The sequence below is a fragment of the Motacilla alba genome, chromosome Z (assembly GCF_015832195.1).
Source record: "Motacilla alba alba isolate MOTALB_02 chromosome Z, Motacilla_alba_V1.0_pri, whole genome shotgun sequence".
In the NCBI taxonomy this organism is placed as follows: Eukaryota; Metazoa; Chordata; class Aves; order Passeriformes; family Motacillidae; genus Motacilla; species Motacilla alba.
The window spans coordinates 60,525,272-60,544,789 of NC_052046.1; the positions used below are offsets into that span (position 1 = coordinate 60,525,272).

At 41.4% G+C, this 19,518-nt stretch overlaps 1 protein-coding gene across 1 annotated transcript in view; it reads right to left on the reverse strand.

Moving 5' to 3' along the window:
• Window positions 1–5,752: 5,752 nt before the first annotated feature.
• RCL1 (RNA terminal phosphate cyclase like 1) overlaps window positions 5,753–19,518 on the reverse strand; it is a 32,405-nt gene continuing 18,639 nt past the window's right edge. The window contains exons 8-9 of the mRNA XM_038124323.1: window positions 12,545–12,648; window positions 5,753–6,395 (exon numbers count right to left, since the gene is read on the reverse strand). Of these exons, the coding sequence (XP_037980251.1) occupies window positions 6,245–6,395; window positions 12,545–12,648 (255 nt within the window). The 3' untranslated portion in view covers window positions 5,753–6,244. The remainder of the gene's footprint in view (window positions 6,396–12,544; window positions 12,649–19,518) is intronic.

A 19,518-nucleotide genomic window follows, 5' to 3' on the forward strand; every position in this document is an offset into this window, starting at 1 on the left:
ATGTGTCAGTCAGGCAAGTGACAATTTTGGTAATTTCTTGTATTTTCCTTACAATGTCTCAATAGCTTTTCAACAATTTCTGAAAAAAATTGCTCTTTTCTGTGCAAACTTGTGAGACTGAGAAGGGAAAAGAAGGGTAATAGGATTCTGCAATATCCTTCTCCTTGGCTGTTAGTTATACTCTTTTTGCTTCTTACTGTAAATTTGAAGTTTAAAAAAAATCTGCTAACAATGCTTATTTAACTCTGCAAACTGAAACAGATGTTCATTCTTTATTTGTACTTTAAACTAAAATGAAGAATACCTTTTTATGAAGCTGCCACATCCAGCCTCTGGTGGTGCAGCTTTAGACTAGCCCCCCTCACCCTCTTGTTGAGTAAGAAACTGTTAAGAAGCCTGTGCCTTGTCTAATAGCCTGTTCTTCTAAGATGCTCTACATAGCATGGAAAAAGTCAGATCTTTCAAAACAGCTCCTCAATTTGAATTCATACATCATTGCTTAGAAAAGTCTAGAGCAAGATCTTGACACTGTTTCAAGATGAAACTTGCTGCTGACATTAATGGTAAAGGATGAAGAAACAGTATTTTTGCTAACAACCTGACAAACACATTCCAAAAGAAATACCTTTTCCTAGTCCGTTTTATTTAGCCCTGACTCACTGTGGATGTGTTCTTTGAAAATATATTATGTAGATTACCTATGTCCCAAAAATCAAGTGAAAATAGTAGATAATAAACTTGTGGCATGAATTATTAAGTAGATTTTTACAATCAATGCTCAGAAACATTCTGCAATAGAAATTCTTTCCCAGTCACATTCTGAATGTTTAGATGTGTTTCTAAACACAAATACTTTTATGAATCTCTCAGGAAGCCATACTGCTTCAGGCATTAGTATGGCTGTGGTTTTCTTTTCTTTCTTCCCCACTTTCATGGGTTAAAAAAAAAAAAAAAAAAAGAGTAAATAATCAAAATTCATGCACACTTTGATCTAGATGCATCTTGCAAATCTTTAGTGCTTTATACAGAATCAAAACTGTATTACAGACAAACAAAGAAAATTGTTTGTCTTGATGTGCCGAGGGATGACGAATAAGAACCAAAGTCTTAACTTACGGAATATATCCACGTTCAGCAAAGTTAAGAAAATATACCTAGATTTATGCAAAATTTGCTAAAGCAGTTTTTCTCTTACCCTTGGAGACAGTTTAGGACTGAAAAAAAGATTTAAGTAACTTTCAAGGAGCAAGGTGGCAGCAGGTTAAAAATGCAGTGGGAAGGGGTAAGGCATTTGTTCTGAAGCATGTAACTTCTGAGGCATCCTGCAAAAATGAGTGCCCTCCTGAGCCTGTTGCATTTTGTAAAAAGGGATGTGTCATTGACATGTAGTGATGATCATTGGAATCAAGCCCTTAATCCTACTAGTTCATCCATGGTTAAGCACCAGATACCTCACATGGATCAGTCTCCACAAGGCCCTACAGATTTTCAGCATGGGATTACTGTTGAAGGAGCACTGATGTTTCTTGTGTGAGCAGCACAGAGGAGGCTGCCAGGGAAGCATGGCCAAACTGGTACTGAGAAGAGGGAGTGACAATGTGGCAGACATACAGCATGAGGACAAATATGCCTCTGTGTGCTCAGTTGTGCAGAGCAGTTGCTACTTCAATTTCCATGGGCACACAGCCACTGCTCACCCTCATGTAAAGAATTTATTTTGGCCTTTGTTTTCATGTGGCTACACCGTTAATCAATACCACTTTAAACCAGGTTTCTTCTGTGGGTCTCCTTATTGCTACATACACAGAGTATTTGTATACTCTCTAATACACAGGGAATATAGCTCTGGGCACTCTTCTTAGTATATACACATGATCTTACTATTCCAGGAAAGAGATTAGCACTAACACCTGACATCTATTGCTACAGATTTATTACAAATCATCCTAATAGTTCTGTCTTGTAACAATGTCACAACTCAATTTATATCTAGTCCAAGTGCTATTTGGACATTGTGATGCTGTGACACAGTGCATGACTTGCTTCTGTTACTCATCCAATGCTGTCACCACACAGTTCAGCCCACACACTCACTTCCCGGCAGGACTTCCTTTCTTTTTACCTGTCTCACTGACAATAGGTTATAGGTGTTTTTCAGAGTTTGTCAGTGTTGCTCAGAGGCAACAGGCAATGGGAAGACACTGTAGTCCCCATAATGAATGCTCTTTTAAGATACAGCTTACCAAGACCTAAGCAGTAACTGCAAAAGATGCTCCTTCCATATTTTTATTTTGTTTAGAGTTGCCCTGACACAGTTGTGTGTCTCACTTAGGATCCCTTAGGAGCCAGATTAAATAGAAGTGGATATACATCAGACACACAAAATAAAAGCATGGAGATAGCCATGCAATATTTAAAAAAAAAAAAAAAAAGGGAAATTAACTCATAGACAAAATTTTGCATTCTGAAAATTGGTTTCTTTTCTTGTCTTTTTTTGCCTCTGGTTTCTCAAGAGTAGGATTGAGAAACAAGGAAGTGAATGTCAGAATTTGCAGAGAATTATGCCTCTGTGGATTGAAACAAAACCCGTATCACCCATGGGGAAGAGGAAGAGAGAAAGTATATATGCTCTGGCAGTAACAACACTATTTTGAAAACATTACCCAAGATGGCCATGTACTTACTGTTTTGGCCCAGCTAACTTACCTACTGTGTGTTTCCCCAGACAGTTATTACACTGGCTTCTAGCCATACGCCTTTGATAAAGCGCACTTGGAATGAAACAATCTTGCTTCCAATATAATCTCTTCTACTTCAGAAGCTGTCCTACAGCAACTTGCTACAGCAAGATGGCATGGATTTTCTGACATATCTACAGAAGGTGCTGTCAAACTACAGTCATAACATCATAGAAGAAAGTTTGAGAACAGGTATTACAAAATTGGCAGGAGATGCCAGGTAAGGGCATATTTTACAAATACTTTTCACATCACCACTGTGACTGCAAGTCTCATGGGACTGCACTTGCAGTGGTGCATTCAGCTCTGGGGATGCCAAAATAAGACCTGGACCTCCTGGAACATGTCCAGAGGACACCCACAGTAAAGATCTGAGGGTCTGAGCACCTCTTCTCATGAAGACAGGCTGAGAGAGTTGGTTTTGTAGAGCCTGGAGAACACTCTGTGGAGACCTTATAGGACCTTTAAGTCAGTACATAATGGAACCTAAAGGAAGGCTGGAAAGGAACTTTTTAAAAGGGCATGCAGGGACAGAACAAGTGATGATGGCTTTAAGCTAAAGAAGGTATGTTTAGATTAGTTATTAGAAGAAATTAGTTACTGTGAGGGCAGTGAGCTGCTCTAACAGGTTGCCCAGTGTAGCTGTGGATGCCCAAATCCTGGAAGTGTTCAAGGCCAGACTGAATGGGTCTTTGAGCAACGTGGTTAGGGGGCTGGTGGAACTGGATGATCTGTAAGGTCTCTTCCAACTGAAACCATTTTGATTCTATTATCAGAGCTGTTCACCCCAAGGGATTAACTAAATTACTGACGGATTGTTCAGAGTACAGGATTATTCGCGTACAGCTATCACTTCAAATTTTAGTTACCTGAGTATTACTCTGTTATGGATGGACTGAGATGAAAGATGTGTCTCCTAGTAACTACCATCTTCATCAGAAGCCTGTGGCTACCAACACTATGAATTTTTTTCAGCAAAAATTAATTTCCTCTGTCCAGCTCTAAAATTAACTATCTTACTGCATGTGTGATCAGACCACCAAAACAGATGTCAGTTGCTGTTTTGCCGATAAACAAACAGCTTTTATCTGCAGGATTTCCTTCTAATAAGTTCTTTTCCCAGAACATGAAGGCCATATAATTTTAAGAATGTTCTTACCTAAAACCTCCTCTGGAATTGTTAATATTTCTCCAAAGAGTGACTGTTCTGGAAAAACTTATTAGTTTCATATACCATTCTTTTTATCTGTAAAGAAACAAGTAAATTCACAGGATTTGAATTGTTACAGCAAGCGTTGTGCTGTAGAGCTATGCAATTTACATCAGGGCTAAGGCTTACCAGTCCAATTTTAACACTAAGGTTAAGTACAGGTAATTGTGTAACATAGTATCTGCTGCTTGGGCAACTTATTGCGGTCTCTATGCCTGGTGCAACTGGAACATTTGGAAAAACTCATAGCTTTGTAGTTAAGCTTAAAAAGAATAAAGCTTAAATTTCATTTTTGAAATTGTGACAATACTTGCAAATTTTTATTTAAGCAAATTTTGGAAATTAGAGCTGTGGCACAAACTCTTAATTAATTCTTAATTAATGTAAGCTTTATATTTTTATTCAAGTGGCTTTTAATTTTAGTTTGTATATTCCACCTTTTGGATCAGTGGTGTCTTGTATTTTGGCTAATTTCAATTTATGAAATTTCTAGTTTTTTCATTACATAGTGACAGAGGGGAGCAAGGTAAATTCTTTCACGATTATATTCCTTTTTCTAACTTGAAATGTAAAAAATATGGTCAAGTTATTTTATTTCACATCCTATTGTTTTATTTAGAATTTCCTTAGCTGCAAGTCAAATTTTGGAAAGCCAATAAATTGCAGGAATGGCTTCACCCTTTCCCTTTCCCCCTCTCTGGCAACTCCCAAAGTTGTTTTTTGGATGTATCAGTTGAAGATAGCCATTTATGTTATGAAGGGCTTAGGAAAGACTTCCAGGCTTTTTTTTTTTTTTTTTCCATTTGTTTGTTTTGCTTTCCTTATTTAGGAAAAAAAAAACCTTTATTTTTTCAAATAATGTCTGACAGATTGCAACAAGAACGAAGTACAGTAAAAAAATTTCTCACACAGCCTGCAAAAATTAACAAGACAGTAATCAAATACTGAACCTCTGTCCAAGTCCTTTTTTGGTCCAATATATATTCTTCATACTACAGAGGTAATGCCCACTTTACAGTGGCATCAGATAAAGTTTGTTAAACCATTTTAACAGAGTCACTGGTATCTGCTCTCTTTATACTGCAGCTTTTGACACAGTTTTATATTCCTCCAGACACATGAAGGATAATCTGAAGTCAAACATAAATTTCTTCCCTTGTGTCAGGAGTTCAGCATTAACTTCCACAGGTTTGCCTGGAACCTACCAGAGGCCTTTCATGGGTAAATATATACAACCTGGTAGAAACTTTTTTGCATCTGTCAATCCATCCCATACAGCATTATTGGCACTTTAAAAAGGGAGCAGATGCACAAAAATTCAGGTGGAACTGAATATATTTTTCTTTCACAAAGCCTACAGCTATTTTTGCTACTTCTAACAACTAATTGTGAGCCACATGTATCGCATGCCAAACAAACCTAAAAAGAATATATGTGGTAAGTCAAAAGCTGCCATGGAGATTTCTCCTCCCATGCCCATCTTTGCAAAAGAGGTTAAATAAGTCAGTATAGGCTGTGATCTCCTCCACAGTATTCTAACATTAGGAAAAAAGAAAAGACAGATATTTTATTCTCCCTTTGAAACTGCAACCCTGAGATGAGCTCAGCTGGTTAAAGCATAGTGCTAATAATGCCAAGGTCATGGGTTTCGTCCCTGTATAGGCCATTCACTTAAGAGTTGGGCTCAGTGATCTTTCTGGGTCCTTTCCAACTCTGACTACTTAGTGATCTGTGAATTTAGTATATGTAAACAGGAATGGAGCATTTGACAAATACTAAACACACACAATGTACAAACAAAGAATTGCTGCCATACTTTTAATTTTCATGCCAATATTATCTCTGCAATTACCTCAATAATCTAATATTTCCGTTGTGATCATTTGTTTCGCAATGCAAAGCTTGTTTTTGTTTTCCCTCTCTATCTAAACCTTTCAGAAAAAGCTACGAGTGAAAGCAGTAAATACACAAAACCAGAGCACTCACCTCATTAAGGCCTGAGAGCACAGTGACATGAGGCACTTGTGTCCCATTCAGTGGAATACAGTGCAAAGAGTCCCAAGTCAGCTGAGACTCCAGAGAGCCACTCCAAGCAGCACAGAATACTGGCACTGCATTTATAAATAGCACAGATTGAAATAGTCTGAAGTCAGCTTTATTGTTTACATGCAGTGAGCTTGGGTAACCCCGCACTGGAATCATCACGTCTCCCTACGCCAGAGTAAGTACAGAGACAGGTAGGGTTTATTAGATCTTTGCAGCATTTTCTGTCTTTCATGGAGTCTGTAGATGTTTTTTATCTTATAGTTTTACTGAGGTTGCAAAATCCAATGCCAACACATGTCATTAAGACTTTCTCCCCGCCCATGTGCTCTTCTTCAGCGGTCTTTGTTTCAATTTTAAACATGATCTGGAAGAAGCTTCTGAGGTGTCGCAGAAACTCAATTCTGAATGAGAGAAAATAATACCGTTTAAGAAACAAAACAGAAAGTTCGACAGCATTATGTACTAACACAGATTCCAGCAATGAGCAGTGAATAAAAAAGAAAATATTGCTTAGTACAGAGAAACAGGGCTACAAGCTCCAAACACTGTTCTCACTTGTGTTGTAGAAGTAGCTAGTGACCCCTCCTGAAACCTCTCTACTCTCTGTATAAGCAGAGAGAGGAATGGCTGGTAATACAGCAAGACAAAACAGGGAGGGAAGAAAGAAAGGAGAGAAATTTAGCTAGGCAAGTTATTTACTCCTGATGCTGACTCTTCATCAGGGCAATATGAACCCCATACCAACCTGTGATTCTCCTTTCCCCTGCCCAATGTTTAAAGCAGAAATAAAACATAAACAGGCATAGCCAAAAGATTGGGTGCATACTTTAAGAGGGATCCCAAAGCATGTGTTAGATTTCTGACTGATTACTGACTTCCCCACTTCTCAGTTAAATGTTTCATTAGGATTACATTCAGACTCAGAATTCTTCCCGTTTTCTCATTTTCAGGAAAAAAAAATTCCTTTCATCATTTCAGACAGAAAGGCAACAAGAAACTGAACAATCACACTGATCCTAAACAAACACGGACTGGAGGGTGAGTAACACAAACAACTATAAAAAAAGAAAAAAAACCAAAAACATCCAAGAAAACATTTTTACTGGCTTCTCCAAAAGAAGGAACATGTAATTGCACCAAAGTACTACAAAAGAAAATTTGTAATTGCTTCTGACAGAAGTTTGGACTCTTCCAGTCATGGCCACAAGCAAGTCTGCAGTCTTGAACAAAGATTGTATCTCTTCCAGCAACTGGTATGCACCTTTCTTAGTTTAAAGAAATGGAATGTGGACATCCAGTTCCCACATTGGCTTGTCTGCTCTACATGCTGAAAGCATAATTGAAAGCTAATAACACATACATTGTTACAACAAATCAAGAGTAAGTATCCAAAAAATGGGAAGAAGGAGAACAAAAGCCTAACCCTGTCCCCACTGTGGCATCATGAGGCCTCTGAAAGCCTCTTGGCAGCTCCTATTCACAGAAATTGTGAAGGAGTGTAAGGAAAATTGCAGGAGCGAAATTGCTTTATACACTTCAGCTGGGCATGCTGCTGTTCCTGCACTCAGATATATGCATGGGAGAGGAGGAAAATGGCAGGAGCTGGAAAAAGAGAGGCTGTGTCACCTATACTGGTGTGTGCTTGGGATGATCTTACTTATCTCTGGGGCAATCTGCTAAATACCTCTGCAGGGTGAACGTGGGAACATTGCTCCCAATGTTTTGTATACTTTCTCCTGCACCTTCCTGGACTGATAACTTGCCTCAGCACAGACATCAGCTTTCTCATCTCTCAAATGGACTAGCAGTTGAAAGGAAGAACTGAAAAGAAGCTTTCCTTCCATGCCTCCCCAGCTGCAAGGTTTCTGGTAACAGCTATAGTAGGCAAATGGGCATATGCTGGCATAAATGCTTCAGTAAAGCTGACAGACAACAAGTTCTGTATCAGCTTCTCCTGAGCTGGGTCCTTTCACAAGCTCTGGCAGTGTGACAAGAAAGCAGCCAAGCCCAAAACAGCAGGAGTGGCATGCTGAACTGCAAGGAGGGCACAGAATAAACTGTAAAAATGACAGAGGCCATGTGGAGCCAGAGACTCAGGGAAAAATCCTAAAAGGTGAATGGGAAACTCTGCAACATGTTGGTCGGATCAGTTCAGCCCATACCTCTCTTTGCACGTAGCTGGGCTACCCTACGTCTCTGTCTTTTTTCCCTTTTGAATAAAGGCATGGTGAGAAAAACATCAGCCCCTATGTACATGGGAAAGGCTCTCTGGGGTGCAAGCAAGAGGTAGGCTGCCTGGGGACACCAGGGGAAAACGCAGAAGCAGCAAAAGGCCAGCTTTGTCTTGTAGCAGTGCAAGCACAAGTGGTACAAGCCCTGAAAATAGAAGAGGAAGAGGCAGGAAAGTAGGAGTTTGTGACAGAAAGCAAGTTTGTATTAGCTCTGAGGTTGGTCTGGGTTGTGGGTGAGCACCTCAAATAATAGCACAGGGTGCGCCAACCACATAGGCACAGGCTGGAGGACTGGGGGTGGGGGGGGTGAAAGGTACAAAGAAGGTTCGTTTGGCTGAAAATTTGCTCTGTGTTCAGGCAGGAACAAGGCAGCAGCTGAACAGAGCTGCTCCTTAGGTGCAGGGACAGCTACATGAGCCACACTGGAGGCCTTGCAGACAAAAACAAGAGTAAAAGGCCTGTTTATCTAAGTGCTGTCTTTTCCCCAAAGCCTGCTAAGAATTACAAGAACTATACAAGAATTTCACATATTGTGCAAAGCAACCAACTAACAGACCAGTGTGACAGAAGACCTGTGCACCAGCAGTGCATTCTTGGTTCAGTTGCACTGGGGCCTGCACAGGGCTTTGCCTGCTAGCAATGGCAGCCCCAGCACTGCTCTCCTGAGTCCTGCCACAGACCTTCCCAGAAGGAGACAGACTGAGGAGCTGAGGATGGGCATTCCCAGTCAGGGGAGCATCACGTGTCAGCTTGGCTCAGCAGAGGCACCCTAACCCCACCTCTTGAAGCCCCTAAACCCTTGCAAAGCCATGGATTGGCGCACTCAGGCTTTTGGGGCACAACAAGCTTTCCTGTTGCTGTCCTTCACATACCTCTGGCTCATGCATGCAGACAGGTCTGTCCTGCCCGACTGACCTCTGTGAGTTAGTGGGATGGCCAGCACTCTGCATTTGATTTTAAGCTCAGCTTAAAAGAAAGGCCCTTGCTTCTGTGAAATACAGATACTAAGAAAGGGGTAATGCAGAGCAACTGCTGGTCATGCAGACTGTTAGCTCCATTGCCACTCAGGACAGCCTTGCTCATGGTGTTGCCTGCATTTCCCCTCCCCATTGTTAATTGAGGCAATGAATATCTCCGGTGAAAATAAGAAGTTTCCTCATTCTAATGGACATGTTCCAAAGCATTTTGTCCCCATGTGATGCTCTCAGCAGCCAGCTGAACTGTCACATTCATACTATATTGTGCTGGACAGGGAAGCCAATAACATAACTTTTAAATAACTTCAGATTCTCTAGGGTGAAAGTGTTAAATACAGATGTCACAGCTCTGAAAGAAAAGAAGGGACAAGGACATGGAACATGACAATACTGCAATTACTTCATAAGCTTGTGTATCCAACGAGTTGCTTGGGAGCAAAATTTACCAGTCCTTTATAAACAGCCCTAGTTGAGGGCATAAAAAGCCCTAGTTGTTGAATGCATAAAAAGGTACATTCTATCTGAACAGATCCTCATGGGATTGATGAGTCACAGATTCTCACAGAATCACAGATTTTACAGTGTGCTGCTTCAGTGTGTGTAGTCCTGACCTTTATCCCTGCTGCATACACCTAGCTTGGAAGAAGTGACAATGCACCAAATTGAACTCAGCCTGCCTACAAAATAAACTAGTGCATTTGCTTGATTTTCACAGAACAAAAAAAGGGTAAAAAATTAAAAAAATACTCACAATGACAAGTGATTGGATTGTCTCATATGCTTAACTGTGCACTTCAAATACTAATATCTACTCTTCTGAAACCTTACACATGAATACTTACTTTATAGGGGATTACCTCCCCTTTGTGCAATGGGACACTTCCCTGTCTTCCCCTCAAAATCTGATGAATGTTGTTTCCAAGGTATCAGGAGTTGAGAAGAGAATTTAGGTAATTTTTAGCTCTCATGTGATGGCACCACCATTCTTCAGTTATCACAGTACTGTACCTTTCACGTATACAGCACCGGTACCATGATAACCGAAAAAGGACAGTTCATATTCTTATTATTTGATGCCATTGCCAGATAAACAAACCTCCCTTCATTTGACTAAAGAATAACTGCTCAGTCTCTAGAAATAATTGTGATCTAATAAATCCCTTGCAAGTCTGAAAAACTAAATTTTTGATAAATTGTTTTGATTAATTTTTTTTTATTAATTTTTTTGAAAATTTGTTTCCCTAACCAGCTTCTTCTAGAACTCAATTAGGCCACTGCTGTGAAAGACAATAAAAGGTGTTTTTATAAATACATTAAAAACTAAAGGAAGGCCATGGAAAATCTCCATGCTTTACTGGATGTGGAAGGGAACATTGTCATGAAGAATGAGGAAAAGGCTGAGGTCCTCAATGCTTCTTTGCCTCAGTCTTTAACAGTAAGACTCATCCTCAGGGCAACCAGCCCCCTAGCTGGGGTACAGAGCAGCATAGATCTTCTTCAATACACGATGAAGTACTGAGCCATTTAGGCACTCAGAATTCTATGGGATTGGATGGAATTCATTCAGGGGTACTGAGGGAGCTGGCAGAAGCACTCACCAAGAAAATCTCGATCATGTAGCATCAGTCCTGGCTAACTGAGTAGAGCCCAGAGGACTGGAAGTTGGACAGTGTGATGCTCATACCAGCAGGGTCAGAAGGAGGACCCAGGGAACTATAGTAATATCCCATGGCTTGGATGGGTACCCTCTTCACTAGGTAAAAAACTGTATGGCTGAGCCCAGAGAGTGTTGGTGCATGGAGTTATATCCAGCTGGTGGCCAGTGACCAGTGGTGTTCCCCAGGGCTCAGTACTAGAGCCAGTTCTGTTTAAGATCTTCATCAGTGATGTGGATGAGGAAATTGAGTGCACCCTCAGTCAGTTTGCAGGTGACACCAAGCTGGGTGGGAGTACTGGAGGGCAGGAAGGCTCTGCAGAGGGATCTGGACAGGCTGGATCATGGGCTGAGGCCAGTGGTGCGAGGTTCAACAAGGCCCAGTGCTGGGTCCTGCCCTTGGGTCACAACAACCCCTGGCAGTGCCACAGGCTGGGGCAGAGTGGCTGCAAAGCTGCCCACAGGAAAAGGACCTGGGGGTGCTGCTGACAGCAGCTGAACATGAGCCAGGGTGTGCCCAGGTGGCCAAGAAGGCCAATGGCATCCTGGCCTGTGCCAGCAATAGTGTGGCCAGCAGGAGCAGGATAGGGATTTTTCCTCTGTATTTGGCACTGGTGATGTCACACCTCGAATCCTGTGCTCAGTTTTGGGCCCCTCACTCCAAGACAGACATTGAGGTGCTGGAGCATGTCCAGAGAAGGGCAACAGAGCTGGTGCAGGGTCTGGAGTACCCTGAGGAACACCTGAGGAAGCTTGGGGTGTTTAGCCTGGAGAAAAAAGGAGGCTCAGGGGAGACCTTATTGGTCTCTACAACTGCCTGAAAGGAGGCTGTAGACAGGTGAGGGTTTGGTCTTTTTTCCCAGGCAACAAGTGACAGGTTTAGAGGAAATGGCCTCAAGCTGCACCAGTGTAGGTTCAGGTTAGACATCAGGAAGAGTTTTTTCACTGCAAGGGCTGTGAAGAAATGGGCCACCCATGGTGGTGGAGAAGTCACAATCTGTGGCTGTCTTAAAGAAACAACCGGATCTAGCACTATGGTCCAGTTGAGAAATAGTGTTCAATCAAAAATTGGACTTGATCTTAGATGTCTTTTCCAACCTTGATGATTCTGTTATTCTGTAACCTGTGTTTACAACTAGTAATATAAGAAATTAATTTCTTTTCTATCCCCTGAACAACTACCAGCTACAGACAAAGCTTTAGTAAAAACTGCGACTGAAGGACCAGATAGGATTCTCCTGCCCAATAGAACCTTAAAACACCACATAGCTCCATGAACTGAAGTCTTAAGCTGTTTCATAGGAAAAATCACAGCTTTAGAGTGTGGCTAGCCATTTGAAATACGACATTTAATGACACAGCTACAGAGAGATCACCAGGGAAAACATAGTAGTGTACACTAGGTAACAAAAAGCCAACTGATGTACACATACATTCCACGTCAAGAACCATCAATAAGCCCTGTCTCTGCAATTCTCAGAAACAGGAATAATATAGAACAGTAAGGGACTCATCTAACATGTAGAAACAAACCCTAGGCAACTTACACCACTTGTCTCATTTGAAGTCAGGTACAAGTTGTTCTATTTGTTACCATAGGCAAAGTCTTCCATATATAAAAATAGCTGTGCAATAAAACTAGTGAATTAAAACAAGACTGTGTAATTGAACTGAACAAAACAACTTACGTGTACGGAGACAGAGGTCCCAACAGGACTTTGGAAACATCTCGCTGTCCAAGGGTCATAAGGAGCAGAGCAAGGCTCTGATTTGTTGAATCTACACAGCCTCCCTGCAAACCAAAATGTTTTAATAATTAATCTCTGTACAAACCAGAAACTGGGATGGCAGGAGAGTAATAAAGGCAAAAGATACACTTCAAAAGGGTGAAATACCACTCCCAATTTTTAAGGGCCAAGAAGACAACAATCTAGATTTTTTTTTTTAACAATGACTTATTAATTTCACATGGCAGGCTAGGAAAAGAACAGAACTAAAACAAAACCCATAAGAATGCCACCTGAAATATCCCTCCTAATCTGTTTTAACACCTCAGAATGTAAACACTGAAGAATTTCTTTGCAGTAAATTGAAAAGAGGTATTAGTTCTAGTTGAAATGCATCTGAAGATCCATGAATTCCAGCACTTTATGATAATACAAATAGTTCAGTATTAGCAGGTGCAAACCAGCAAGTTAAAAGTTTTTTATCACTTATCCACAAAAACTTTTGTGAGTTTACACTTGTAAACCATTTCCCCTCCATAATTAAAATAGAAGATTTTTTTATTGCTAGTGAAAGAGCCATACATAAAACTAAGTAGAACCACATACGCTCTTGTACATATTTGACTAGTAAGTCATATGCAAGGTAAATTGTTCTGTATGTGGAAAGTGTTTACTATGATGCCTACATTAATTAGATTTGGAAGGCCAGAATTAGAAATAAGAATTGTTTACAAAGCTGGAATATAAATTTAAAGGGATACTTCCAGTCAAGGCTGCTGTAGAGACCAGCCACATGAAATCTATGAACAGTTTTCTGCTGCATCAGGCCTAATGCTAAGTCCTCAGAATAGTCTCTCTTGAAACTAAACCTTACCTTTTTAAAATCAAATTCTCTAATGAGGTAAACTGACAGCTACTTTTGTTGACAAGGAAGGTAACCTGTCATAATTTCATGACATAACACGATCCAAGAAGGCAAGGGAGAAAATATATTTTGGACTACACATATTACGAGAATCAGCCAATGTCACAACCTCAGCACATTCACTCAGTGAGAGGCAGAAAGGGAGAGCCTTTCCAAGGGGGGGACACTAAAGACCTAATTTTCAAGATGGCCTTGCTTCTGTGTGACAAGCTGCAGCTCCATTCTTCTGAAAAAAAGTCTGTGCATTACATGCAACGAACTACAGCACAGCAAAATAAGTAGCTGTATTACATTCACTATCATGACCCAACTCCTAAAACATGCTCTTACAGCAGTACTTGCCCTCTTAACTGTGTGAACTTGCCATGCCAAAATGAAATTCACATACTCAACTAATGCCACCTATAGGACTGATAAAAATTTTGCTTTATCTTGAGTGAACAGGGTACTTGCAGAATTTGCTGGTGCAGTCTAAAGCCACAGATCTCACCAGTTGTATTTGCCAATGAGAAACACATACCAAAGCAGGTAAGAGTTTGGTAAGGAGTATTCCTGACACTAGACTTTCTGTAGTTGTAGTTTGATTAGTAATTCAAAATGCTCCTTCTTACTTGGATGAAAACTTCACATTTTCTGAGCTTGTTTTGTTTCTCTACAGCTGAAAACATTATAAGGTATCTACTTTTATAACCCAATTTATTCAAAAGCTTCAATCAGCATGGAGACAACCATGTCCTAAGAAATAAATCAAAACACAATGCATCCCTCATGTCCTAACTGCTTACATAAGCTCCCTACATTGCTGCAGTGAGTCAGTCATCCCCAGTACTACTGTGCAGTAGCAATCTATTGTGCCCATTTGTGGCAGTGTCCCCTTGAGCCACTCTACCATCTCCTTAGGAATTCTCATTAGACATTGACCTTGATTAATGGCTCCTGGGCAGTTAAGCTTCTTTTTAGCTTACCAAAAACAGTCTGCTCCTAGAAAGTTCTGCCTAACAAACTGCTGTTTTCTAATGGACAGTCTTGGAACATGATTTTTGTCTAAATCATAGCCCAGGTGGAACAATATTATGGTTACTACACCTTTTGACAAAAATTCTAGTAACAACTGACCCAGATTGTGGCCAGAATGGAGAATGACAGAAGGCTAAAGCCAAGCATCTCACAACCCTACTGGCAGCAGGACTAAGTGAGGGTCTTTGAGTTCTCCAAGGCCACAGAAGGCTGCACCAGCACATCCCTCGAAGTGGTACACCTCTTGAAGCTCAATAACCCTCAAGTCTTCAGTACTTGGAGAACGATCACCAAAAGCGATTGACAGGGCCTGCACTGATACACTCAACCCTCAAAGCTTAACCCTTCAAGTGTTTACAGGTACAAAGCCATCTGACATATTTTACTAAACTTGAGGGGAATTTTTAACCTTTTTATATACATCTTTATGTCTATGTGTGTGCCTGTATGAATTGATTTAAATATACTACAGCAAGCGTAGCATGAATGTTGCCATCTCTTAATTTTTTAAACTAAGTTGCTACTGAGCTTATAGAAAATCTTACTGAATCATTTTGTAAATGTTAGTCACAGAATCACAGAATGGTTGACATTGGAAGGGATCACAGCAGGTCAGCTGGTCAAAACTCCCTGCTCAAGTAGGACTGCCCCAGAGTACATAGAGTACATGGCACAGGAGAGCATCCAGACTGTTCTTGAGTATCTCCAGTGCGTGAGACTCCACAACCTCTCTGGGCAACCTGTTCCAGTATGCAACCACCTGCACTCTAAAGGATATGTGAAAATATTTTCCTTATATCTAGGTGGAACTTCCCGTGCATCAGTTTCTGTCTGTTGCCTCTTGCCCTAATACCTGGCACCACCAAGAAGAGCTTGGATCCATCTTCCTGGCACCCTCCCTTCAGATGTATTGATAAGGTCCCCCCCTCAGTTACCTCTTCTTAACACCAAAGAGATGCAGCTCGCTTGGCCTTTCCTTGTAAGAGAGATGCTCCAGTCCTTTAATCATCTTTGTCATCTCCTCTAGACTTGCTCCAGGAGCACCATATCTCTCTCGTCCTGAAAACTGAACACAGCATTCCATATGTAGCCTCATCAGGACTGAGTAGAGGGGCAGGATCAACTCTCTCCAACCTGCTGTCAGTGCTCTTCCTAATGCACCCCAGGTTGCATTGGCCTTCTTGGCCACCAGGACACACTGCTGGCTCCTGGACAGCGTGTTGTCCTCCAGGATACAGAGAGCCATTCGCCAGTGGGTCAGTTCCCAGCCTCTGCTAGTGCCCAGGGTTATTCTTCCCCACATGCAGAACCCTGCATTCACCTTTGCTGAGTTTCAGAAGGTCCTTCTCTGCCGATCTCTCCACCCTGTCAAGGCCCTTCTAAAGAGCTGCATGGTCCTCTGTGGTATTGGCCACTGCTCCCAGCTTTGTGTCATGAAGACATTTGTGCATTTGTTCAAGTTATTGGTGGAGAAGTTAAACAATATGGGACCAGTACTGAACTTTAGGGACACCACCAGTGACAGGCCTCCAGCCAGACTCTGCAATACTGATTACAACCCCCTGGGATCTCCCATTCAGCTGGTTCTTGATCCACCTCACTGTCCACTCATCTAATCCACATTTCCTAAGTTTGCCTATAAGGATGTTGTGAGAGACAGTGTTGAAAGCCTTGCTGAACTCACGGTAGACAATATCCACTGCTTTTCCCTCATCCATTCATCCAGTTGTTTCATTACAGAAGAGAAGCAGGTCAGTCAAGTATGATTTACCTTTAATGACTCCATGCTGACTATTCCTCTTCATTTTCTTGTCCTCCATGTGGATAGAAACAGCCTCCAGAATCATCATGGATTAATGCGAGGCTGACTGTCTGGTAGCTTCCTGGGTCCTTCTTTCAATTTTTATGCTCAGTGTGACGTTTGCTTCCTTCCAGTCCTCAGGCATTTCTCCTGATCACCACAGCATTTCAAAGGTGGTTGCAAATTGCCCACCTTGCTCTCTATCAGCTCTCTCAGCACTTGTGGGTGCATCCCATCAGGGCCCATGGACTTGCTGATGCCAGGTTTGCCTGACTCCAACTCGGTCCTCCTTGAGCAAGGGAAAGTCTTCATTCAAGCCTTCCTTCTCCCTAGTTTCCTGGGTCAGAGATCCCAGGGATGATTTTGTCAGTGATGACTGATGCAAAGGCAGCATTCACTAACTCTGCCTCCTCTCTGTCCTCTGTTAACAGGGTCCCACTTCCATTTAGTATCAGGCCCATATTATCCTTTTTCCTTTTGTTATAGATGTATTTGAAAAATCCTTTCTTGCTGTCCTTGACATTCTTTGCCAGACTTAATTACAGGTGGACCTTGACTTCCCTTGTCTCTTTTCTACATACTCTGACAACCTCTCTATATTAATTCCATGTAACCTGACCCTGCTTCCAGTTCCTGTGTATTTCCTGCTTATCCCTGATAATGAAAAGAGTTCTTTATTTATCCATCAGATCTCTTCTCCTTTCCCCAATTTCTTGCACATTTGGAAGCATTGTTCTTGAGCCTGGAGGACGCAGTCCTTGAATATCAACCAACTCTCTTGGACACTCTCTTGGACCCCTCAGGGTCTCTTGGACCCTGTGGAGCTTGTTCTCATGGCACTCTCCATGAAGATCTCCCTGAAGAAGCCAAAGTTAGGTCTCCTGAAGTCTGTGGTTGTGGTTACTTGCTGCCCTGCTTTCTCCTCATCTGGAACTGAATTCCACACTCTCATGGTCACACCTCCAGCAAGGCCTTCCCTGTTAGTATCAGTTGAGCAGCACACCATTGCCTGGGGGATCCTCCACTATCTGTGTCAGGAAATTGTCATCTGTGCTTTCCAGGAGCCTCCTGGGCTGTTTGTGTTTCACTGTGCTGGTTCTGCAGCTGATGTCGAGGGAGTTAAGGCCCCTAAAAGAACCAGGGCCTGTGACTTTGAGGCTGCTTCATGCTGCCTGTAGATGGCCCCATTCACTTTCTCCTCCTGATCAGGCAGCAAACACCCACAACAGCAAACACCCTTACTAGTCTGCTGTTGAATCCTGACCCATAACCTCATCATCCTCACCAAGACAGAGCTCAACTCTGTCAAGGCTGTCTCTCCTGAACAGGGTGTAGCCCTTCATGTGAACATTCCAGTCACGTGAACTGTCCCACCATGTCTCTGTCACTGCAATAAGATTAAAGCCCTGTGACTGCATGCAGGTCTTTAGCTCATCTTGTTTGTTCCCCATACTGTGTGCACTGTTGCACATGCACCTTATAGAAGTATTTGATTGTGTCAGCATTCCAGTAGTCAATAATTAAATGCTGCTACGTTCTTCAGACAAATTGTTGATCAAATCTGAGGCTACATTTTGCAAGGGATATACTTTTGTGATCCAAAGGGAGGACCTCCCTTACCCCTTTTGCAGCCTTATCCTTTTCCATCCTTACCCTTTTTGCATCCCCGTTCTCTGCATAAATCATTGTAGATTCACTCTAACCCAATTTTTCTTTGTGTGCTTCATCTATGTATCAATAGTGAACCTTGCCATCAAACTTTGCGGCATGTCAACAAATTTATACAAAAATTTGCTTTTGACAATACTTTTGCCAGTGATTTAAGTGATCTAAACCACTCATGTGCAACACCATTTCTACAACGGCAGTTCCCAGACAGTGACATTAAGTGATTGCTGGTAATCTAATGACTGAACAGTAACTTCTGCCAAGTGAAGGACTTAAGATTCCCAAGGAGGCCCATTTTTTTTTCTATCAATCCACCTGCCACTTATTCAAGAGTCAAAAATTAGAAACAACCCTCCCAAAAGAAATGAGATGGGCAAAGTCAGAGCCAAAGTACATTTGCTCCAAAATAGCTGGAGCTCATTACCAATGTAGAATGCAGCTTCTACACTGTATTAATTCAGTCTATGGCAGTTTCTCCATTATTGTTTATACTGACTACAGAGCCAGATCCAGCTAGTTGTGACAATTATACACAGATCTCTTAAAATCCCACCCATTTTTAAATGTTGTATAAATACTACAGCTGACATATACATACAAATATCACAGCTCTGCGTATTGGACAACAGTGTTTCAAAAAGGTTTTTTCTTCTGATCTTGAGCCCAGCTTTGATTGAGTGTTAGTTATATTTTAGGATACACACAATTTCCTCCCTTACCTGTGTGGTACATATTTGCAGGACTCAATAATTTGTTATGCAAAGGGTAACAAATTATTGCAGAGGGTTTGTATTTTGGTTTTTGGGGTTTAGATTTTTTTCCAAAAGAATGGAGCAAAGCCTTACCACGCTATAGTAAGACCACCTTGAAAATCAAGCAATCAATGAAATCTTTCACTCATTTTAGCTCTAGTTCAATAAAACAAACAGCTTTAGCCCTCCTGCCCCTTCAAGGTCCCCAAGCAACTCAGCCTTTCTTCATTAAAGAATTCAGCTTTAGTAGGTACACATACTCCCCTATTTTTTATGATTACAAAGAATATAAAAATTGAATCCTTTTCCAGTTCTTCCAGACTTTCCATTCTGCCAATTACTCTCAACATAAAGCTCCTATAAACCATGTCTTTCAAAGGTAGGAGTTAAAATCCTTACTGGCCTTCTACAATTAAGTTTCAGAAAGAGCTGCATATGGATTTGTAATGACAATGACAGTCAGTCACTCCATTGCCCCCTCTTGCAGAGCCACTGCAATTAAGGCACTGTGCCACTTATTAGTCTATTAGCTCTGACATATTTCCATCAACAAATGTGCATTAAAAAAGCTCTGCTGATTCCAAGAATCACGCAACCTAGTTAATATCTTTTTGAAGGCTTAGTAAAAGGACTTTTAGCAAGACTCAAATCCTTAGATTTCCTAGGTGGTAAACTTTACACAATGGCAAGCACTTTACAAAATGTCCCTGGATCCATTTCAACAGTAACTGCAACTCCAGCAGATTTGTGGGTGATCGCAACACCTAAAGCC